The 23,808-nt window shown below is 54.1% G+C and overlaps 1 protein-coding gene across 1 annotated transcript in view; it reads left to right on the plus strand.

Moving 5' to 3' along the window:
- The window catches only part of PCDH1 (protocadherin 1), a 53,560-nt gene extending 35,224 nt beyond the window's left edge, over positions 1 to 18,336 (plus strand). Inside the window, exon 5 of the mRNA XM_050905182.1 lies at positions 17,791 to 18,336. Coding sequence (XP_050761139.1) covers positions 17,791 to 18,176 — 386 coding nt within the window. The 3' untranslated portion in view covers positions 18,177 to 18,336. The remainder of the gene's footprint in view (positions 1 to 17,790) is intronic.
- The last annotated feature ends 5,472 nt before the right edge of the window (positions 18,337 to 23,808 follow it).

Consider the following 23,808-nt stretch of genomic DNA (forward strand, 5'->3'; position numbering starts at 1 on the left):
AATTAGTGAATGTCAGCGCTCTTCTTTTATGTCCTTCACATTCTTCCTGCTTTGAACCTACTGGATGGAGAAAATCCTGTCATTTGTCTTAATCTTTCTTCCATTCAGAAGCCCTGCCCAGCATGATCCTCTCCCTGCGCTACCATGAGTGCACATCTCAGGGAGGTGACCCTGCTCTAAATTTGCTGATTTACTGGGCAATACTGCAGAGACGACAGGCTTGGAGAATACGCTGAAAGCTAGCCCCAAACTCACCTTGCTTTTTGGAACCACTCTTCCCTGTTCACTAGGCTTGGTCAGCTCCACAGCAAACTTTGAGACTTTTCTTATAGGAACCAACTGCAAACAGATGGGAGCACATAATTTTTATCTAAGAACTATAAATGAGCTTATGCAGGGAAGACGACGTCTACTGTCCAGGGAAAGGAGGATTTCCCAGTCTCCAGACCAGGAAGACCAAGCAATGTCATGTACCTCCTCCAGTCCAGGGCAGGAACACTTTCCACCACCATTTCATCTCAGCAGGCCTGGGGCTGGGTTGTAGCTCTCACCTGGCAGGACATGCACTCCTGCAGCCTTAGTGACATTAAACAGGGAACTCTTCACCTTCACAAGGTGGCTGCAAGGTGAGATACAGGTTACTGCCACTCAGTTCGCACGGGACTTAGGTTTTTTGCTTTTGCCTGGCAAGGGTTGCAAATGCCCGTGCAAGTGCCCATGCACATGGTCACGCACAGCTATTCTTATCTGGACCAAATCTAAACACCCTTTCTTTGGTATAAAGTCTATTTTCCAGAGAGTAGTTTATGTCATCCTCAAACTATTCATGGGTTCAACTCAAGTTCGCTAAACTGTGTTATAGGAAGAAGCTTTCAGAATCAGATCCGCAACAGGAACAAGAGGGTGAGTCCCTTCTCTCTTTGTACCATGTTCCCTCCAGAGAGGACATTTCCTCAGAATGAGGGGTCGGATGAAGCTCCTTCAGACTCTTCTTTTGTGTTTTCTGTAACATTTTAAAATATGCATTTGAACAGGGCTTGAGACCCAGTGTCCTGCCTTTGGACAGGTGCTCTGGTGCAATTGCAGATGGTCCATGTGACATCCATCGGGGAGAGCCAGCAGCTCAGTTATGAGCATTTCTGTTGATGAACCTGTTACCACAGCCAGCACCCTGTGTGTTTTGTTAGCAAGAGTGCCAAAATAGGCAGCTCCTCTCCTCTCTGTCTTGGTTTGCTCATCCCTGTCCCTGTGCCATGTGCTCTGTTGTGCCAACACAGCTGTTTGTCTGGCTGCGTGGTGAACTGGACCGGGGAGCTGATCAGGCTGAAGTTTTGCTGGGTCACTTCTTTTTGCCATATTACTCTTCAGTCAGAGCAATTTTCCTAACCTGACTACTCTGTGGCTCCACAAAGAGCTGAACTTGCAGAAAGCAGGGATTTTGCAGAAGGGCAGTGAGCAGCCGGATGAGGTCAGCATTCAGGTTTAGAATACATCTAAACCAGAAAAAGTGACCAAGTGTAAAAGCAATAGACAACTAGGATCCCTCAGCAGTCTCAGACTATTTGTTGTTTTCAAAGACCTGCTTCCTTAGAAAGCTCCTTTTGAAGTAATTTGACATGCCATTTCCAGCTCCTGTGTGATCTAACTCAGTTATTTCCCCTTTATCTGCCTCTGAATGCTCCTGAATGTCTCTGTAAACCTTCCTGCTTGGCAGTACCTCTTCCCATGTAGAGGGACCTGCATTAGTGTGGGTTTTAAACTTAATGCTAGAGAAGCTTATGAAGTCTCTCATTTGAGCTTCTTGAGGACTTCACACTGCATTTTCTTTCTCATCAAAATAGCATGTGCCTGAGTTTGAAGGATCGGTCAGGTGTAGATCCCTCAGGTGGAAAATCCCTCTCGTAGACATGAGATAGAGGATAAGGGATTCCTTCCTGTCCTCAGTGAAATCAATGTGAGCTTTGCTATTGAGACAGGTCAAATGTCAGTCTCAGTTGTTCGCTCTTCCCCAGGATTTTATCCTTTGTGCTCTCACTATTAATGAATCTCTCTTCCTGTCTCCTTCCCACAAGCTCTCATCCATCCTGATTTGAAGTCACCTCCATTAAGTGGTTGTAACGCTAGCTCTTTGCTTTACTTGCAGAGAGGACACTCCATAAATCTAACATTAGTCATGGCATCTGGCGAGAGATACCAAGGATAGGCTGCTTTGACTCAGAGGTTATCTAACCGTATCAGCCCCTGCGTTTGCCTTTCCTTTCAGAGAGCTGAGGTTCCCCTGCAGGAACCAGGGCTCATTTCATGTGAGCTGATGCAACCATGCAGTCTGCTCAGGGCCAGTGCTGACACAACAGCGGTGTACAGAAGCCACATGGTAGTCAGCTCCTTCTTCCCTGGGCAGTGTGGTTGGACCTGGGCTCCCTTTCCAACACCTCAGCCCTCTATCTGGTCTGAGCAGGACAAGAAGCTTTCAACAAGCAGAAATAGGGGAAACTTATGTGCTTCATGGCTGGTGGGCTCCGTTTTCCCAGGCAGGCACATCTAGACAGGTCTCAGAGGCGTGCAGTGACAAGTTGTCCATGTTTGTTGTTACTGGAAACCACAGTGGGATGGAGAAGGGGCTGTGCCTTTGCACTGGTACAAGGCTTCCCAGATAATCTCTGTGATGGGCTTCAGCCTTGCTCCTCATGGGAAAGGAGGGCTGCACCTCACTGATGAAAGAACGGGACTGCCCAGGGTCTGATGGATACTGAGTCCTACATGGGTGCTCCTTCCACCGCTGTATCACTAAAAACAAAGAAAGAGCCAGATCTTGTTCCTGGGCTTTGAGGCCAACTGCCCCAGCACAGCTCATGTCTACTAGGCTAAACTCTTTCAGTCAGTGTTGCTTCATCCATCCTGTCCACTGGGAAGGGTTCATCCACAGTGCTCACCCCCAAACTGCACCAGGGCTTTTGTCTGGCAGAGAGCTGCTCTGAACCAGGCGAAAGCAGGCTAGCCTCAAAATGAGCCAGACGATGAGGACAGTGCTCATGGTGGGTCTTGGAGATGCTTAGATTTACGCTCAGGACCCTTACTCCAGCGTAAGACTGGTGTTATCAGGTTTAACTTATTTGCCTTTTAAAATCATTTAGGGTAAACCAGCAAAAATGCTGTGAGTCAGGAATAAATCAGCTCAGATGGCCCATGTGTGAGAGGATGTGTGCTTCTGTTTTAGTCTAACTGTGTTCATATACTTATTCAGATATAAAAGGTAAAACGTTCTTACATGGGTGGCCATAAGTACAAGAAACTCTGGGAGAGGCTAGGGAAGGGATCTGACAGAGAAGAGCAGGATGCATGGGCACAAGTTCATAAAACCAGCAGTTCTCAATCAGTTATATTTCTGTGTCTGTTTTAAAACAACCTTGCTTGGAAATGAAAAAACAAGGAGGCAGCGAGAGAAAGAAGGAGTGGGTTAGGATATGATCTTTGTTCAGGGATGTGTCAGAACAGCATGTTGTGTTGTTTTATAGCTGCTGAGGAAAGAGAAGATGGAGTAGGGAATGTAAAATGACAGAGAGTGAGTAGATGTGATATTTGCCTGATGTATTTTGCTGGTAATTAGTATAATGCCAATTAGACATAAGCAATCTTTTTTTTTTCTTCTTCAGCTGTATAAGTTATTGCTTGAAAATATGCCAACTAAAACCAAGATATTAAACTTTGAGGGATATGGAGATCTCTGTTCCTTGAGGATCTCTAGATGAAATTACCCAGACAACAGGGATCTTGACAAAAGCAAGACTTATTATATCTAGAAAGAAAATGAATAAAAGCAAAAGAAATTGTGTATTCCTTGTCTAGCGTCTTGCTGCTTATTAGCCACACAGGAAGGGGCACCCACAGAGATGCAGATAAATCAGTGAGAGAAGGCAAATATCTTGCCTTTCCTGAAAACAATGCTGCTTCGATGCTGTTTTCACCCTATCAGTTTCCCTCAGCAGCCAGATCCCGAACCCTTCCCATGTTCAGGCACTTCCCCGCTGCAGGTAAACCCTGCTGCCCACATGCATTTTATTTTTCATTCTCCAGCCCCCGTTTTCTCTCTTTGCTAACCCACATCATAAGACACAGGACTCGCGTTGTTTTGCCTCTTGGTCCCTCAGGATATAAACCTCCTTAATGATGATTAATGGCTTCCTTCAAAGGGTCAATTGCTGATCCTAGACCTCTCAAATCACAGGTCCTTTTGAGCTCTCTACCTGTCCAGTTCTGGGCTGCTCTTTCAAATAGGTACACCGCTGCTTTGCTCAATGCCACACACATATTTTCTATTGCTATGGACTATGCATAAGGAGCAGACCTGCTATTACCGTCTTCTCCCTTTTGAAAAGTAATCTGTAAAAATTATGCCCTTGGACTGATTCTGCAAGTTTTCATCCATCTCTTGGACCGTGAAATCAAAATCTTCTCATGATCATCCTGCTGTTCCCTTGTGCTGTGCTTTGGGGGTGACAGAGCTGGCAAATCCCCTTTGCCAATCTGCCTCCAATGCAAGGCGATGATGTATCCCCGTTGTCCTGCCAGGATGTTAGGCAGCAGGTTTAATCCTCGCTCGTTCTTTAAAGCGTGTTTTATTCATTCTGCGCCTTTAGGACTGCCTCTGGCAGGTCTCCCTTGAGTGGAGCAAACTTTATTGCATCTAACCTCCAGCAGTCTGTAAACTACAGCACCCAGGGGTAGCTGGAGGTTGATATTCCCTATCGGAAGCGATTATCCTTCTTTTTCCCACTCTCCCACAAGAGTGCCTTTCTGCCATCCTAATAACAAACACAGGGCAGAGCAGTATTCATCAGGATCTGGGTTTTTTTCCTGGCTCTTCCCAAACAAACCATAACCAGTCTGCCCTGTTCCTAAACGTCCCCATTTGCATCAGCACACTGATATCCTCCTGTTTGCTCAGAGCTGCACCTTTAGCAAGCTGCATTGGCGTTGATACCTCCTATTTTTACATGAGGAGGTGACTTCTCCCCGGCCGTGGCCATCAGTGCTGCAAATCCTTTCAATGCCTCAGTGGAGAATCACGCCAGCAAGATGGCAAGTGGTTCAATTCAGAAATGTTAACCACCTGGGTTGATTTCTTGGCATGTATTTTGGCTGCACCACAGGAGGATTTGACCAGTGCATATGCTGCTTCTGCCATGTGCCAGCCACAAAATCTCTCCCCATTTAGCTTCCACTGCAGATTTTCAACCTCTGAGTCTGTGGGTGTTTGAGGCATCAATAACGTGCATTTTCAGCTGGGTTTATGGCATGTCTTTTCGCTGCAGAGAAATGGGCTGGGTAGTTCAGAGGTTCAGACTCTCCTGCGTGGGCTGCTCTTGATCTTGAAGCAATCAGCAGACACCCTCCAAATTTTCATGACCATACCCCTGGTCTAATGCTCACAAAACTGCTGTATGTTGGATTTCACGTGCATTTGGTTCTCTGTGGCTGGGTGTGGTATCTGGGTCTATGTGTGCATCCTCCATCAGCAGACAGACATCTCCTCCTCAGGGCAGCCCAGGAGCATCAGCCCTGGATTTAGTGCCCATCCGCTGGTCCTTCACATATCCACCGCAAATTCTGGCAAGGATCTGGCCTCTTCCTCCTCAGCGTCTGCATTATGGTTCAGGCAACCAGCACGTTTCTACAGTCAGAACAGACTGTAAAAAAGCTGAAAAGACAACTGAATGTGCTCACTTTACTCTTAAGCAGCCCAGGGAAGATCTGTGGAAAGAAAACAAAGCATATGCATGCAAATCCATACTGTCATTTCCTCTCCCAGTTTCCTTGGGGTTTGGCTTGACTGTCTTCCAAGGGCTCTTCCTTCTCCCCTGCTCTGCTTCTCTCCGAGTGGTCTTGGTTTTCTTTGTTTCCAGATCCTCTTGCTGAGGCAAGCCCTTTTCATAAAGTTGTGTTTTCTTTTGTCAGTTAAACACCTATGTGACTTCAAAGGCCTTGAACAGCACTTTGCTGTGTGGCTACTGGCCCCCCTGCAAGAATAATTTCCCCAGATTCATTGTCCTGCTAGTGAAAGATTATTAAATTGTTGATGGAGCTTAACAATGGTTGTGTTCAAAGGCAGACATGCGTATGCCAGTTCTTTTCTCCTTGACACAGGGCTTTAATACAAGCATACAGTGAAAGGCAGCCACCAAGGAGCAAACACAGAGTGCTCATAAAACCAGACCAGTATTCCTAAGTCCCTGTGCACGTGAACTGGCGCACCTTGCAATGCACTCCTAGGCTGTGCCTGTGGCTACCCGTGCGCTCCCGTCCGACACAAGCCTGTAGGTGAGGTGAGAAAACTGGTCTTGCTGAAAATTAATTAAAAAAAAAATCAAAATATCGTGCGTTAATTCTTGCTCATATGATTAGGACACGAGGAGGATTGAGGAACTAGCAGGTGAGCAATGGTGGGAGAGGACCACCCTTTTCAAGAGCAGTGGAAGGACTGTACGGTGTTGGCATAAGATTGAAACAATTGCTCTATTCCTCCCGCTCGGAGCATGCCAAGCACACGCATACATCTCCCAACCAGGCTGCGCCTTCAGAGCAGCTTTTGGAACCTGCAATGAGGATCATTATATAGACTGTGCAGCCTCAGGCTGCTTGACGTTTTGTATTATACAGACTTATTTTTGATTGCTTATCACTTCAGCAGATTTCCAACACTAACGCTTAAATTTTCCATGCTGGGTTTCCCTCAGGTTGATTTCTTTTTCTTTTTTTCTTAAGTTTTAGCAGAGGTGTTCCAGCTGTTTTTTTGAGAACAAGACACGCTGTCTCAGCCCTGCTAACAAACTGGTTATAAGAATTTCTTTTCAAGGCCCATTAGCTTAACCATGCTTTGGAAGAGAGGTGTGGAATTTGGCACGGAAGCTGTCAGCATCGGTTGGGGGTTGTTTGCCCCAAAATGCCCGAGTCTCTCACTGAATGTATGCCAGCATGCATCCCTGTGTAGCTGCGCCCACACACCATTGTATGGCCTTCAAACAACAGCATTTCTCAGGGCTTATGCATCCTTGCCCTCCCCCAGAGACCTGGTGCAGGAGATTGCTGCAGTTGCTGTTGCTTGATGGCCATACCTCCTCTTGCTTGATGGCATCCCTCCTGGACGTGCCCCTTCTCCAGTACTCTGGGGATCCCCAGTTTTCTTTGGGGTGCTGGGTACTGTATGGCACGGGTTGTTCCTTGCCTATGGGAGGATTGAGCGTGGCTTGCTCTGCTGCTGGGGCATGTGGCACGCATGGGCTCTGGTGTCAGGGTGCATCTGAGCGTGCCTTGCTGGGAGAGCTGCTTTGGGGCAGGGTGGGGGGTCCAGGGTCCTGTTCCTGCTGGGAGATGGAGCTAGCCTGTAGTGCCTCCCAGCCTGCCTGTGGTGCAGGCAGCTTTCTTGGCTCACTCCCAGGCTGACATCGCGGAGTTCCATCTAGAGCTGAGAGGAGCCTGCATCCCCCCATGCACAGCACCACAGCTAGCACTGGGGCTGGGGCTCGGTCCCTCGCTGCCTTCCCTGTCCCCGGGCTGCCAGCACAAAGGGACTCTTTCTTTATCTTCTTCTCCCTTTTATTGTCCTTCCTGGGGCACGTTCCCTGCCCTTCTCCCGCTTCTTCCCTGGCGAGCTGGCAAAGGCTGCCTCAAGCTCCAGTGCCCTCCCTGATTAGCTGCTGCCAGGAAGGGAAGCGCGACTGCAGCTTTAATTAAATGATAAAGGCAGAGCCCCGGAAGTGGGGAGATAAGTGCAGCGATGTCTGCCACCACACTTGCCCAGGCTCTTTCTAATTAGCTTTGAGAAGCTCTAGAGAGGAAGATTAACCCTTGGAGGGAGGCTGGCTGGAGCGGTGGGCTGCAGCAGACGGAGGGTGCTCAGGGCAGCCCCAGGGATGGGGGGGGCTGCAATTCTCCTGGAAGCGTGTGTGGGATGTGGGCTGGAGGGGACCCCTCCGTGCGCTCCCCGAGCCCCGAGCCCCGTGCCTGGGCGGAGGGGCTGGGTCCGAGAGGATTAGACCTCTGCCTTTCACAGGCTCAGGCACAAGGTAAAGCTCCAGGATTAGCCACTCAGGCTCCTTCTGTAAGAAGTATTTGCTGCTTTAACACATCCTATGCCTGGCAGCTGTGGGGTGGCCTGGGGCACGTGGGTTGCTGCGCTTGCCCTCGCTGCTGCCCCAAGTGCAAGCGGACGAGTGTCCCCAGCCTCTGGAGCAGTGGCAGGAGTGCAGGGCACAGTTCTCCTGCAGGAGCCATGGGACAGGTCTCTAGTCCCCTCCAGAAGCCATGATGCATCTCAGTGATGCTCTGAGAGGGGAGGAGGGAGATGGGGTAAGGGGACCACTGTATATCAGCAACCCATAATAATATGGACCAGGAGCTCCCCAGGACCTGCTGCCACAAGGGCCACAACCTCAGCTCTCTTGCTGTTCGCCCAGACGCAGCAGAGCCCGGCTGGAGAATTTATTGCAGTGGAGGGCTGGGCAAGGGCACCTCAGCTGTAGGTACCCTGTGGCTAGGTCAGCAGGTAGCCAGAGCTCTCACCGGCATGGGTGGCACTGCTCCTGGTCCTGGTGGCCTGGCCCTTGCTGGTCACCGCCCTCCCATCGGCTGGCAGCACACTGGTAGCCGGGGCATGACAGGAGGCTCTGGGCCATGCGTGCATGTGTCCCGGGAGAGCCCCTGGCTGGATAGGGGGACAGGTCAGCCCCACAGACCCAGGCTGGGACCCCCACCAGGACGGTCTGGGAGGAACCCTCTGTTCGGGAGGCAAAGGCAAGGTGGGAATGTGGAAGAAGCAATTGTGTAGGTATTTGGGTAGCAGGAATGCGCATACAAGGCATGCATGAACTGACAGCCTGTGGGGATAGCGGGTGGTGTTCCTCTGCATATTTACATAACCATCATTAGCCCTTGCAAGAGAGGACTCAAAAGCCAGAAGAGTCCTGTGCTTCGACCTGCCCCTCCTCCTTGGGCGGGGGGGGGGGGGAAGAATGGCGGCTGCTCTGCTGCCCACAACTTCTTGTCAAGACCTTTGTGCACTCCTGAAGGTACTACAGGAGTTGTTACTCACCCGCACTGGTTATTGCAGGAGCAAATAATGAGACTGGGAAGACGGTTTGGTTATTGCATGGTTTGGTTTTGTTATTGCGTGACTCCTTGACCTTTCTGGTGGTTATTTGTTGAATGTCTGTTGTCTGTAGGTGTCATGAGAAGTTCTTCGTTGGCCAGAGGACAGTGTTTGGATATTATAGGAACCAGGATTTCATTTTGGAGCTAGACTTGTTACTGTGTTCTATACAACGTAGGTGAAGAGAATTGCCCAGTAATGTTCATTACCTGACTTTATTTTCAGTTGCTTGAAGTTTTGGCAAACTTTAACTGCAAGGATACAATTTTTCATTTAGCAAATATTTTGAAAAGTGGCAGTGAAATCTGTCCAGATACTTCACTTCCAAAAGGAGGTAGGAAAGGAAATTGCTAGTTTTTTCTCAATAGTAAAGCAGTCCCCCTATCCTCCACCCCCATGCTTTAGAGAAGTAATTTTCTGTGATCTCTTGACCCTTTCATTGTACCTTCCCCAATTTCTGCAGCCTGTGAGGTAGAGTCTCACTGGCAAAGCCTCTTCTTCCCAAAAATCCTGGTATATCTCCCAGGTGGTTCTGTCCCCTCCCCGGGAGGCGCAAAGGGACTCCAGGGAAAATATTTTCCACCAGAGCATAATTCTGGTCTGCATCACGAAGCAGACTTTCATGAAGCAAATTAAGACTGCATAGACAGTCCTAATTTTGGCATTTCCTAACCTTTGAACCCTGTAATCCTATTAAGGTAGTTCTTAACATAATTATTCAGTAATTTAATGTAATAATTCTGCTTTTTATAGTCCAGCGAAGGTTGAAGCCCCACTGTGCCAGGGTAGGAGATCATGTAAGTGGCACCACAAGCACAAAATCTGTTACAGGGGGATTGAATTTGTTTCGCTGGGTATCACAGGGATTGCAGCGAAGCTGGGGGGGCAGATGGTGCTTTTGGGAGTCCCGCAGGTGCCGTAGCCTGTTGCTGAGCCCTGTGAGCCCTGCCTGGTCCCTGCAGGAACACGGTCAGTGTCCAGAGCCATCTGTCCGGGTGCTCCTGCCGCTGGTGCAGGGTATGGATCGCCTCCTGTTGCTGTGGCGATGTGGCCGTGGGATGCCTGCGCTTCCCAGCCAGCCTGCCACTGTCGCACAGCTGCCTGCAGTTTGCAGGCGTAACGGCAGCGGGGAGGTGGTCCCTCAAGCTCCAGCTACGGCGAGCAAGGGAAGAACATGTCCTCCGGGAGCCTGGGCTCAGGCCCTCGCTGCCGACAAAGTGGTTTAGCGCTACCTGTGCTGGTGAGGCTGAGGCTGGTGGGTGCATCTGTCCACATTAATTACGTGCTGGTTCTGCTGTGATACCCTTGGCAGGATCTGGGAAGTCATTTGCTTTGGTGCTGCAGTTAGTGTGTGCTGTTGTAATATACTCCAGAGGCCATGGTTTGATCCGTGTGTGCATCTAGGGGCTGACAGGCCATTAACTTTGGAGCAAGCTGTCTGTACTGGTGTTTCGATACCATTGTTTAGCAGGAGGGGAGAGATGCTCAGTGCTGTAGGGTTTGGGGGAGATGGCTGTGCACATTATATCTCTTGACTTTGGTGCCTAGGAGAAATCCATCTGCGTGCTGGCATCAGTCTGAGGATCTTTCTCAGTGTTTATTGTAAGAGCGGGTGTTGCTCGTTATTGCCCTGAGAGCTATAGGTGTGGCGTTGAACTGCAGTAACCACCTTTATGGGCAGTGTCGGGTCGGTCTCAGATACCAGAAGCCATCTGTCTGCGTGCTGTAGTGATGGTGTTAAGTTTGGAAAGCCATCTGTCTGGGTGTTGTAGTGCTAGAATTGGTCCCCGAAGCCGTCTGTCTGGGTGTTGTAGTGCTAGGAATGGTCCTGCAAACCGTCTGCCTGGGTGTTGTAGGGATGATGTTAGCTCAGTCTAGGAAAAATAGGGACTGACGTGGACTGCGGGGAGCTCTCCACTTGTGCTTTCAGCTTCCGATATTTCTGTACTCATTGATCTCTGGAGCATTGCTGTGGAAATGGGCAGCAGTCCAGCAGCCTTCCCCAAGGCCTGGAAAGTGAAATTGATGTTGTGCTTGTGCTGCTCTGGAGGTAGAGGGGTCTGGTCACGTCCACATCTGATGTGGGAATCAGGGGCCAGAAAGGAGGTGGACTGAGGAGCTGCAGAAGGTGAGCTTGCCGCTCTGGTCCTCTGTGTCCGGAGGGTGGGCGTTCCCTGCTAGGGATAATGCAGTGGCTGTGCCCACCTCATTTGTGGACCTTGAAGGGGGATCTTGTGTCTGGGCTTTGCAAAGGAGATCGTGGCTCCACAGCCACCCACAGCACAGCTCCCCTCTCCCAAAAGCCCTTGCAAGGGGAAGACGTGTTGGGAAGGAGCCACCGAGCGCCTGTACACCAAAGGAAGCTCACGCTGAGCTGGCCAGGTGGGGTCGGGCTGTTGAGCATCTCTTGCTGCCAATGTGGGGGGGCTCCTCCAAGCTACTGGGTCGGGCATGCTGCTGCGGGGGAAAGGCACAGAGAGGGGTAAGTCAAGGGGTGGGATAGTGCAAGGCACTCAGTCCAGCAGTGCCGGGATGCAAAGAAGTGAAGAATAGCATAGCATAGCATAGCATAGCATAGCATAGCATAGCATAGCAATGGGGCTGCTGGTATAAGAAAACGGGATGTTGGGGCACACTATCCAAATAGCTGTACTGTTAGGGTGTAGTGAAGAGGGAACAGACCACGAAGCAGTGGTGCCTGGAGGAAGCAGCACTGCAGGAGAGTGGTATCTGGAGGGAACAGCGCTGTAAAACATGGTACCTGGAGGAAATGGCACCATCAGAACAGCAGTGCCTGGAGGGAAGATGGCAGCGGGGGGAGGCAATACCTGGAGGGAGCAGCAGCACAGAACATGGCACCTGGAGGACGTGGCACTGTGGGGGACCAGTACCTGTAGGCAGCAGCGCCATGGGGAAATGGTGCTTCCCGAGAATGGCGCTGCGGGGGAATGGCACCTGTAGAGAGCAACACCGCGGGAGAGTGGTACCTTCAGTAACCACGCCATGGGGGACAGTACCTGCAGGGAACAGCGCTGTAGGGGAACGATACCTGTAGGTAGTCACGCTGTAGGGGAATGGTACCTATAGAGAACAGTGGCATGGGAGAATGGTACCTGTCAGCAGTACCGCGGTAGGGGAATGGTGCCTGTAGGGAACAGCGCTGTAGGCAATGGTACCCATAGGTGTGAGCACTCCAGGGAGTGGTACCTGGAGGGGGTGATGGTGCAGGAGAACGGCACCAGTAAGCTATGGTGGAGTAGGGGAATGGTGCCTAGTTTCAGGAGCTGTGCTGTAGGAAGGGACTCGTTGGAAAGAGCAGCACCAAGGAGGCCGTTCCCGTTGCATAGATGCTGCAGGGGCAGGCAGGGAAGGCAGTGCTGCTGGGATATGATGTCATGGGAGGTCACCGCCATAAGGGATGTCCCAGGAGTGGTCTGCAGAGACCTGAGGGCTCGGTGTAGGAGAAGGGGTGTTTCCAGGTGTCCACACCAGGGCAATAGGGATGGTAAAGCTGCCTGTACAGGAAACACTGCATCCTTCCCTGGCTGAAAGACAGCCATTTTGAAAGAAATACCTTGTAGCCCAGCCCCCAGTTTGCAGTGTGGGGCATGCTCCACCCTGCTACCGCCTGACTGAGGCTGGAAGAGGTACACTGCTTTTGGGCTCTGAACAGGGGTAGCTGGTTGAAATTAGTGGCCGATGTTCTCCGTGCTGCCAGGTAGGGAAGATGAGTCTTTCTGATCTAACGCTTCAGGAAAGCATCCTGCTTTGCCTCCAAGCTGCTCTCCCCACACTGTCATATTCCCCATTTCTCCGTACCACTGAACCTCTCCAGTCCCTCCTAGCATGCTGCGCTTCCCTCCTCCTCCCTTCCGGGCTTCTCTGCATCCTCCACCGTGCTCTGCTGTGTCACGTCCCCACAGTCCCGCTGTCTTCCCTCCCAGAGCTGCTCCACTACATCCCCTCACCCGCAAGATCTGGCCTCCTGTGCTGCATCATCCCTGCTCACCCAGCGCTGCGCACCACACATACGGTGCTGATGTCTGACACAAATGGAAGACAGGGAGAGCCAAACCAGACTGCGGACGTTGCAGATGGTGGCAAAAAAAAAAGTGGTTGAGGCTGGCTCTCAGCCTCTGCTTGAAGCTACCTGGCTTGCAGTGGGCGAGTGAACCTCTGCACATCTACTTCAGGAGGTGGAAGTGCCTGCTGAATGAGGCTGCCTGCTTTTGTCTCCTGTCTAATAGCACTCAAGTGCACTGTTGAAATCCCCCACTAAAAGCAATAATATTATTAGAGGAGCCCTTGCAAGTGGCTGCAACAGGATGTGTTCCTGCCCTGCATGGGGATATATAGAGAGAAATAATTAGCAGCCGCACAAATATGTGCCTCTTCCCGGAGGAGACAGCCTGGCACAGTCTCCTTCACAAAGAGCAGAGGTGCCCTGGATGTCAGGAGACAAGAACAGCCATGCCAGCATCAAGAACAAGAACGGAGCCGCCGCTTGAGCGAGCTTCCCCTCCTCCAGCCAGAAGGAGGGCCTAGGATGCATCTCTGAATGCATCTCGGTGTAAAGCCCCAACCGTGCCCCCTTTTCATCTCAAAAGTTCAAAGGGATGTGACTTTTACTACCCCGGATTCATTCCTATGCAATGTGCTGAGGCAGGGCAGCCCCGAGGCAGCTAACAAGAGGATGCCAGAGAAATGTAAAGCTATAGGAAGGGGGGAGCCAGAAGGCTGTTCGGACTGTGAATGCCCAAACAACCACGCAACCCTCCTGGCTGTGAAGTACAGCCTTCTGGCATGGAAATGCTGATAACAGGATGGACCAGCCCTCCGAAGGAGCTCAGCGAGAGGGCAAAGCTCAGGAAAACACAGCAGCTGCACAGACATAACTTTTACTTTGCATGGCCAGCATGCTGTGGAGGAATGAGATGCTGGAGAGGGTATGGCCATCCTCTTCATCACCTGGAAACTTTGTCAGATCTCGGGGGTTCAGAGTCACAAAACTGCATTCCTGGGGTAGAGGAGGGATCTGAAATCCTGAGTACACTTTGTAAGGTGAAGCGGCCACCTCGACCCCGAGGTGAGGTTTGGGCTTTGCCTCCTCACCACACTGCAGGGCATCCAGAATCAGCACTTTGTGGGCAAAATTTCCACCGGTGTTGACCCCCAAAGAAAGATTTCTGCTTGTCTGTGGTGGTACATTGAAGTCTCTGAACCACCGGCATGTGCTGAGAATTAGGCTGTAGGGTCATGTTTGCTCTAAATCACAGCTATTCAGGAATTACACCCTGCCCCGTTCCCGGGCTCTTAAAGCGGAGCGGGTTGTGCTCATGGCACATAATACGCTCCTTTAGCGGCAGAGCTCTGATGCCAGCATCTCACTGCAAGCAAAGGAACAACGCTGGAAAAAGACTTTAGTGCCAGAAACAGACAATGGGAAAACCAGAATAAAAGACCCTGAACACAGCGTTCCTGCTTGATCCTGCGATTTCTAAGCTGCCATTGGCACGAGGAAATCACCACAGCTTTGTTTGCTGGAGAGGTAGCTTTTATTTCGGTCCAGCCAGTACCCTCCATAGACTCAGCAAAGCACCTTCTGCCAGAGCAAGAAGTGATGGCACTTGTCCACTCCCCACCCTGGGACCGCGCAGCACCAAGGCATTTCTGGAAGTGGAAATGATGATGAGCTGTCCCACTTGTCCAGTAGGAAAGTAGATGAGAGAGAGAGACAGTGATATTGCCTCTTGAACAGAAGAAGTGAAAGACAATGTAACACGACCTCAGACTGACCAAGCCGGTGGTCACTGGGGCGTCCTGTTGTCCTGAGAGGAAGACCTGGTAGATCATCTAGGACACAGGCTCCAGTCTCTGCTTTGACTTGCACAGAGTAGAGATGAAAACTGAGCTGTCTTGCCTCTGGTTTTGTATCTTGCTTTCTATCTGTAGCTAGGAGAAAGAAATGAGGCAACTTTCCACATGCTCGGGAAATAGGGCAGCTGGTCTGTGGCCAGCCCTGAGAATGACCTCGAAGACATGCACTGGCAAGCTATGCTCTCACACTGGCCTGTGCGGGCATCCCGTCCCCTGTGATGCTTGGGCTCCTGCTTTTGCATCCTGCAGCGTGAGCATGGCTGTCCCCTGCGCACGAGTTCATTTGAGTGTGCCTGTTTGCGGTGCATGAGCACGCCAGCGCGCATCCAGCTGGGCTGTATCCGTGTGTGTGTGCGTGCACGTTGCCGTGTGATGCACAGCCCCATTCCCTCTGCACACAGGGGCTCGGGGTGCTACAAGCCAGGTGGCTTCAAGCTTTGCCTCGGGTTCCCGTGTGAGTCCTGCAAAGGCCAGTGGGCTCCAGGGAGGCTAGGATAAGGCTGGAGAAACTAGTGAGACATCAGCAGTGATGGCCAAGCGGCCTCACGGACGCTGGAGCAGGGCCAGGAGAGGCCAAGGGACTCCTTGGGTAGCAGAGGGATGCTGTGGGGCTCGGTGCGATGCGACGGGGAGGGCTGGCAGAGGCTGAAGGGTCCAGGAGGATCCTAGGGGTGGGTGTGGAGGCTGGGGCTGTGCAATGATGTGACCCTCTCGTCCTTTTTCTGCTCCTCATTAGAGTCCCCTGAGCGGAGCAGGCTGTGAAGGGGGTCTGCGCTGAGGTATGTCCTTATGGCTTCTGCCAGGATATCACAGCTTACGTGTGCACCAGGGGACGGGACACAGGAGGCAGCTCCCAGCACGGGGAGCAGCGTGGGTGTCAGAGCCTCCACAGGAACCAGGGGGAAAAACTGGGGGGCCTCAGCCCCCAGAGGAGCTGAGAATTTGGGATACAGTCACTGGGGGTTGTTTTAGGGCAAGATATGCTCACGTTTGCTGCTAACTTTGCACCTTCTTCCATGCCCATCTCTTCAGCTCTCACTTTTGACCCTTGTCAACTGTTCCCGGCATTGTGTGGAGCCTTCTCCTGCAGAGACCTTCCTCTCATCCTGGGGTTGCCTGTGTGTGAAAGCTGTGCCAGGGTGACTCGGGGACGCCTGTGTCCGAGAGCCCCAAACTGGTGGCAGGAGGGATGTGCTGACGAGGGCAGAGCCCCCAGCATGTTGTGAATGGCTCCGATTTGCTTCTTCCCAGGGCTGAGGGAGTGCCAGTGGGTCTGTCCTTTTTTCGGAGGAGGGGATTATGTGTACCGGTGTGTATCTGGTGGGAAGGGGCATGCCCGGAGCTGGTGAAAGCTGCATATGTCTCGGGTCCCCGAGACAGAGCTCCTTAGTATCCCCCTCAGTCAGTCTGCAGGGCTGTTTGTCAGCAACGCAGTGGAGTGAGCTCCTGAGTGGAGAGATGGAGAGGACTTCTCTGAACCAGAAGGGACGTCTGCAAGTCAGAGCAGTCTCAAGGTCATGCGCAGCCCCCCTTTTCATCCCAGCATCAGCACCAGGCTTGATCTACCAGCAGGTGCCTGTGGTAGTGGGCAGCGATGCGTCCCAGGCAGTGGCAGGGGGGCTATGTTGTGCCCCAAGTTGGGGTAGATGGCAAGGAATGGCTTGTGTCTGGGATGGCTCTTGGAGGGCCACTCACCTCTGCATGGAAATGACAAGTTTCAGCCTGGAAGACTTGTGACAGGTACTCCCAGTGTAAAGGATGCATGGCCAAGGCTCAGGAAGGCCTTGGAGTGTCTGGGGTAGAGGGTGGCTGGTAGGTGAGGACACCAGACCATGAACTGGTGTAGCTGGTGGTCAGAGTTCCCTGGCTATGCCAGGAGCAGGGAGCTATTGATGCCTCAGATACCTGGCTCTCTCAGGGGCAGGTGTTTGGTGCACGGAGAGGCTTGGGTGCTCCTGGGGCAGGGACTCACGAGTATCAGATACGTCCAGCCTCTCTGGGGGCAGACATGGGTTTGCCCATGTGTGCTTTGATGCGCTCGGGGATTTCAGGCTCCGCGGGAGACCAGCTGATGTCTGAGGACTTCTGGCTGGGCTTGGGGCTCCTGCTGATGGGTGCCTGGGGAGGCTTGCAGGTGGCCTGGCGTGCCTGATGGTGAGCAGGGCAGGGCTGCCCAAAGGTGGTGCTCAGGAAATATGGTTCTACCTCAGGGCAGTGAAGAGCCTGACTGTGTTTAGGGCAGTTCCCTGTCTCTGCATGGTGAAGCTGTCAGTGGTGCCCGAAGGTGCTGGACCAAGGGAGTTCCTGGAGCCTAGCAGGGTCCAGGTGGTGCCCACAGCCATGGGGTGATGAGTCCGGTGGCAGCCTCTCTCCTGCTCTGCAAATCCAGGCTGTGGAGCCACTCCTGTGCAATGCTTGTCTCGAAAGGGGGTGTGCTCAGTGAGCTCTGCACCATGCTCTGCCTCCCATTTCTCTGCACGCTGCAGAGAGGATGCTTGTCCAGGAGGAGCTGGGGCTGTGAGCTTGGACGGGAGGCATCGGCTGCCAGGAGCCTTGGGTTCCCCTCCCAGCTCTGCCTTTGCTCCCTGGGTGGCCGTGGGTCCGGCTCCCTGGGTGGCCATGGGTCCGGCTGTCCCCTCCCACCGCGGGAGGGTGCGGGGAGGACGGAGACGTCCAGGCTCTGCTGCTCGTCCCTGTGCTCCGTCCTCACGTCCCGAGCCGGTGGTACCCAGGTGTGCGTAACGATGCTCTCGCTTGCTTCCCTGCAGATCTCCGGCCTCTGCCCGATGTAGCCATGACTGGGACCTGTACCCGGGAGTGCACAGAGTTCGGCCACTCCGATACCTGCTGGATGCCCGGCCAGTCCTCCCCCAGCCGCAGGCCCAAAAATGCCCTCAAACTCTCCACTTTTGTGCCTTACCAAGACAGAGGGAGTCAAGAGCAAGTCGGGAATGGCAGCCCCAGACTCTCAGAAGAGCGCAGCACCAAAATGGCCAACCTCCGCCTGCTCCCCACGTACAGTGCCTTCTCCAATAGTAGCCATGAGCCCTGCAAGGACTCTCCCATGGAGGAAATTCCTCTCACCCAGACCTCGGACTTCCAGCCAGCCACCACCCCCTCGTCCCAGACCACCAAGAGGGAGATATACCTGTGAGGCTGGGCATGAGGGGCAGGGAGCAGACGCGCTTCTGAGGCCAGTGTCCAGAGGAACATTTTAAACTTCAATGCTTTATTGCTCCGGCGGCCGGTTCTCCAGGCAGTGGGCTCTGCGGATGGCAGGGCAGGGCAAAGGCAGGGATGAGAGGAGCGCCTTTTTAACCCGTTGTTTCCTGGGGCCGGGGGTGGGTGGGAAGGATGAAAGCATCCGAAACCCGATTTCCGAGCACTTGCGGGTGCATGTCTCCGAACTGCTGCGTCGCCAGGGAGGGCTGGGCAGGCTCCTGGTGCGGAGGGCACGGCTGGGGAGAAGGGCTTACGTACCAAAGGTCCACGCAGAGCTGGTGGAGTTCCTGGGGCATAGGACGAGGGGTGTCCCCACGCACGGGGAGCGAGCTGCCTGTCTCTTTGCTGTAGACTCCTGTAAATACGAATCTTAGGAATGACATTCAAGTCCTGCCTGATTGAAACTTTTTATTGTCCTTGAAACAAAAGACGTTTAAACAAAAACAAAAAACACACAAAAAAAAAGAAAACAGAAACAAACCACAGGGAGCAAGTTCCAGCTTTGAATCGTTTGCTGCGTGGAAGAGCCCGCGGGAGCGCAGCGTCCGGCCCACACTCATGTTCTATATTGTAAATAGAGACGTGACCAGTCCCTGAAACAGCAGCTGGGGAGCTGGAGGAGAGGGGCAGCATCCTAGCCGGACTGTAGGGAATTTGCTATTTTTCAGCCTGGATCTCTTTCTGAACGTTGTCACTGTGCCCACAAGCTGCAGGGTCCCTAGGGACTGCCCGGTGCCATAGGCAGGGTCTGCTTTTGGGGGGGGGGGGGGGCGTTCCCTGGTGGTGGCCCTGTGCCTGGCGGGTGGAGGAGGGATGGGGAAGCCCCCAGTCAAGGGACCGGCTGGGTCCGGAGAAGCCCTCAGTCCGACTCTGCTGGCAGGGAGGTCATCATCGGCTGTGGCGTCTCAGCCCATCGCCTTGTGCCTCCTCCGGGACAGGGGATGCCCGTGAGGCCGGCTGTGCCATGCCTTCGACCTCCGTCCCGTCCGCCTGTAAGCCACCATTGCCTTTGTGAGGAGGAGCTTTGTCTCAGGGTCACACCGGGGGCCACCAAGCCCCTGCCTGCTGGACTCCTGCTGCCCTTAGGCCACAGGGCCACTCTCATGGGATCCAGCTTTCTCTTCCATTGTCAAAGGTCGACCAGTCTCCCCAGCAGGTCCCTGCTGCCCCGGCATCCTCAGCTCCCTTGCAGGGTACCCAAATGGGGCAACGCTGTGCACGTGGCGGGGAGAGGACCCCCTCGCCCCTCAAGGGACTCCCTGGAGGGGGACGCCTGGGCACTTCCCTGAGCCTCTCTGCTCCCTCGGAAGCCGGGGCACAGTCCTGTTTAGGGGGCTCCATGTGCACCCCCGGCAGGAGAGATCCGGGGGACTCGCGCCTCATTCCTGGGTAGCCCTTCCCGGTCCTCCCCTGCCAGGATGCGGGGAGGGGCTGTGCTGCACCGTTGTTCTTCCCGTACTCGCGCGCGCATTGATCGTCTTCATCTCTGGGATCTTCCTTAGGGAGCGAGGCCAGTGGTAACTGCAGGACGGTTCCCCCCACGGCTCATCTTCAGTCCATGCGGTCCATCACCGTGGGGCTCGCGGATGGCTCTGCCGGGCTCGACCGGCACAGGGACACCGCAGGGACAGGGCACCCCAGCCGCTGTGGGTCAGAGACTGCCCTGCCATAGCTGTAGTGCCTGTTGGGGTGTAGCGTGCCGGGGCCCCCCCTGCCCAGCCTCCTCCCACCCTCCAGCATCCCTCTCTCTGAGCAGCTCCTCTCCCTTTGCTTCGGCAGTGGTGGCAAGACGCGGCCAGCTTCCCGGTGCGGCTCCGGTTGACCTGAGGGGATGCGGTGCAAGCCGAGCCTGGGTGACGAGGGAAAGGCGGCAGAAGGCGCCTGCTTGCACCCGCTCCCTTGTGCCCCAGCCCTGCTCCTCGCCTTCCCTGGGCGGCACCGCGCCGCACTGCATCGCCCGCGGCCCTGGCACCTCGGGGTGCCACCTGGAGGAGGCAGGACCCTCCTCCCGGCCTCCTGCTGCTGCTCCCTGCCGACCGGCCGGGGGTCCCTCGAGGTGGGCGCGATGCTTCCGGTGGATGTCCGCCCACCCGTCTGGGCATCCCTGCTCTACCCTTGCCCACGGTGGCTGCCCGGCGGGGCCCACGTTCCCCTGGTCTGGCTGCCTGAGCAGGTCACGCTCCTGAACTTGTTTTTATTGTAGCTCTGTAGTTTCAGGGCCAAACTGGGCAGAATGTGCAATTTGGCCGCGCTGGCCAGGATCTTTAACTCCACTGCCAACTCGACTGCTCACGCCTCCCCTTGGCTCAGGCAGTGGCAGTGTTCGGTGCCCCTCTTGGGGACCCCCCAGGAGAGCGACGTAGCCACATCTGAGGGGTGCTTGTCCAAGACCAGCTTCCCCCGGCCCCTCGCCTACGGGTGGGCTCCCTACCTTCGGCTCGGGGTCACCAGAGGGACCCTGAAGCTTGAAGCCCTGTGACTGGAGTTGCTGTCTTGTCTCCTGGAGGACCTGGCGATGTTCTCAGTGCAAGCATGGTGCAAGGGGGGTGTGTGAACGCAGAGGGGGTCCCCGAGGGGTGGGAGGGATGGGTGCTGGGGATGTGTGCCATGGGGAGGGAGGGTGGGGGCGATGAGTCTTGTGGGGGTGCACAGAGGGATGGTGGGGCTGGGTTTTTGGAGGGGAGCACGGTGGGGAGAGGGCATGGGTATCTGTATCTGGGGGGTGGAAAGGGGATGAGTGTCTGGGGGAGCATGGGGGGGGGGGCGAGGGCGGGTCTGTGGGGAAGAACAGAGGGGGCAGTGGGAGTGGGTCCTTGGTGGGGTGCCAAGGGGCGGGAGGCTATGTGGGGTGCAGCGGGGATGGGTCCCTGGGGAGGAGGAGGTGCTGGACATCGGTCCTGGGAGAGGGGGTGCTGGGGATTTGTCCCGGGGTGAAGTTGACAGTGTCACTGGGGATCAGTCCTGGGGGAGGGCGAAGAAGAGGTGCTGTCGGAAAGAAGCTCATTTGCACAATTATAAGCCAGAAGGATAAAGCCTCTGTGCACGTGGGGGTGGGAAGCTCCCCACGGGCTCCAGTCTAGACAAGCACAGGGAAGAGGAGGGAGGTTCGACGCCTCTGCGGAGGGGTTCACTGTATCTCACACTGCACTAGGACAAGCCAGGGGTAAAACCAAAGGTGGGAGCCAGGGAGCAGGCGGGCTGCGTGGGAAGGATCTAAGCGACCCCTTTGTAGCTCTTCAGTGTTGGTTCTATTTATACGAGATTTCATTTCCTTGCTTGTGATGCCTTGTTTTTTGTACAGTTTTATGTACATGCAGGTGTAGCTTTTTTAAAGGAGAAATCCTATGGCAGAGTAAAGTACCCAACTATTTTTCAGATGGTGACCTATGTCTAAGGCAATGCCTCTTGCTAAGGTTGTATTGCTCTCAATGTGTGATGCATTTCCCTGTGCGGGGAAGGCTTTGGGCCTTGGGCTTGGTTTTCCCCGGGCGCTGTGAGCACAATTGATTCCCTTGTAATTCTTTCTGTTCAGAGCAGTGAGCATGACACCGTCGTGATCCCCTTTCCGTTCTCTCCTGTTCTGTTTGTTTGCTGAGCTGTCAGATGACCAACTCCATTGTAATTAGCCCTTCCTAAAGCTTTACAATAAAAGTGTGAAAACCCGGGTGCCTGTGCCTGGTGGATTCTTCCCACGTGTTGCATCCTTGGGGGCAGCCCCGGGCATCCTCGGGGAAGAAAGCACATGGAGGCTGTGTGAAGAGCCTTGGTGGCTGTGGGGAGATACCTGCTCCTGCTGCCCTCCTCCAGGGTGCAAGGAGTCCTTGCGTGGCCGCTCTTGTCTCCCTGCTCCTGTTTTGCAGCTTAAGGATGTTTCTGCACAGGTATGAGTAAGACAGCCCCACAAAGCAGTTTGCCACAGACCAGTCTCCTTTATTTAAAACCAAAATGTTTCAGTGAAAAGACATCTTCAGCCCAAAGGCTGCCTGCACTTGTGCCTGTCACCAGCTAAGGTGGGAACCAGGGAAAGTCCCACCAACCATCCCCAGACTCCCTCCCACCTCCATCACTGCTCCTTGGAGACCTGATGCCATTTCCCACCATTTCACCATCTCCTTTACCAAGTGTAGTTGATTTTTTTTAGGTGGTTTAGACCCTTTGGAAACAGCTGGGCCACTTCAGATCAGGGCACATTTGCGGCTGCTTCCTACTGCAGCTGCAGGGAGCTTGCTCAGCTGTGGCTGTTGTGTTTTCCTGCTTGCCTTTGCACAGGACTGTGCTAGGCAAGATCAACAGCTATACAGGGTAGTTTCTTAGCTCAGAGTAGAGATGCTTCCCTCATTAGTCGGGTTACATACGGGTGCTACCTGTCTCGGCTGTGTTGGGCTCACACACAGCACCACGCCTCTCTCTTTGCTGAGCTGCAGGCACTGGGCTTGCCATGGTCTTAGCACCAGGCAAAGGCAAGACTCACCCCCAGCTTGGAAGACACCGGCAAGTGTCCCTGGGAAGGAAGAGTTTCCAAGTGAAGATGCAGACCATTGTCCCCTTGGTAGGGTTTTGTAGAGACTCCTTTTCTACCATCCCCTTCTCCCTGGGCTCTGCTCTGGGCCATGCAGAGGGGAACCAATGCCCCCCACTCCCGAGGGATCATGTCCTCATGGGTGAGGAGTTGGGGGGCTCTCAGCTGCCCCTCTGTGCAGGCACACGCCAGCTGGGCAGCAGGGATGTGTCTCCAGGGGTCCTGGGCAAGCAAGTGGCCTTGCTGCCTGCTGATGCCCCATCCCAGGGAAAGAGGATCCAGATGTTGAGGATGGTGCCAGACTCCCACAGCTAGCGCAGGGGGGCAGGTAGCACCCACGCAGAGCTGTCAGCACCCACCTGCCCCGGGATAACCGGGATCACCAAAGAGTGTCTTCCTAAGCAGAGACACAGTCCCAGGACCTTCCTGTCCCTCTTGAACATGCCTGGTCTCGTGCCATGCCCTACAGTTGCTCCTCATGCTCCCTCCTCCTCCCCAGTCAGCCCAGGCTGTGCAGACCCCCCTGTGCTCTCCTCTGCTCTACCGTTCTCTGCCCCCCAGCATGCCCCATCCCACCCACTCCCCCACCTCCTCCATTCCCTCCTTGCCTCTGCTCCCCTACTCCACTGTGCTCCCCCCGGCACCCCCTGCCCTCCCCTCGCCCCACCCCAGTGCAGTAAGCCTTCCCAGTCCTCCGGCACAGCCCTGAGCATCACATCCAGCCAGCTATGTGCTGGTCTGGAAACTGTTTGGTTTCCATGGCAGCACGCATCAATTACCCGAGTGGGAAGGGCCCTCGCAGATGCTGCTGCTGAGGATATTGCTGCTGTCTGGCATGGCTTGAGGTTTGGATGCAAGGCTCCCCGGTCAGTACTGCCCTTGGGATGGGTTTCAGTGCCCAGTGAGCCCCGCAGGTGGATGTGGAAAAGGTCTCATCCAGCCCAGGATGGCCCCACCGGGCTGTGCACGAGCAACCGAAATGGAGCTGAGTGACATGGCCTCAGTGTCCATGCCAAGTCCACCGGTCCCTGGAGGTTTGCAGAGC

Source organism: Gymnogyps californianus, chromosome 14 (genome assembly GCF_018139145.2).
Source record: "Gymnogyps californianus isolate 813 chromosome 14, ASM1813914v2, whole genome shotgun sequence".
NCBI classification, from domain to species: domain Eukaryota; kingdom Metazoa; phylum Chordata; class Aves; order Accipitriformes; family Cathartidae; genus Gymnogyps; species Gymnogyps californianus.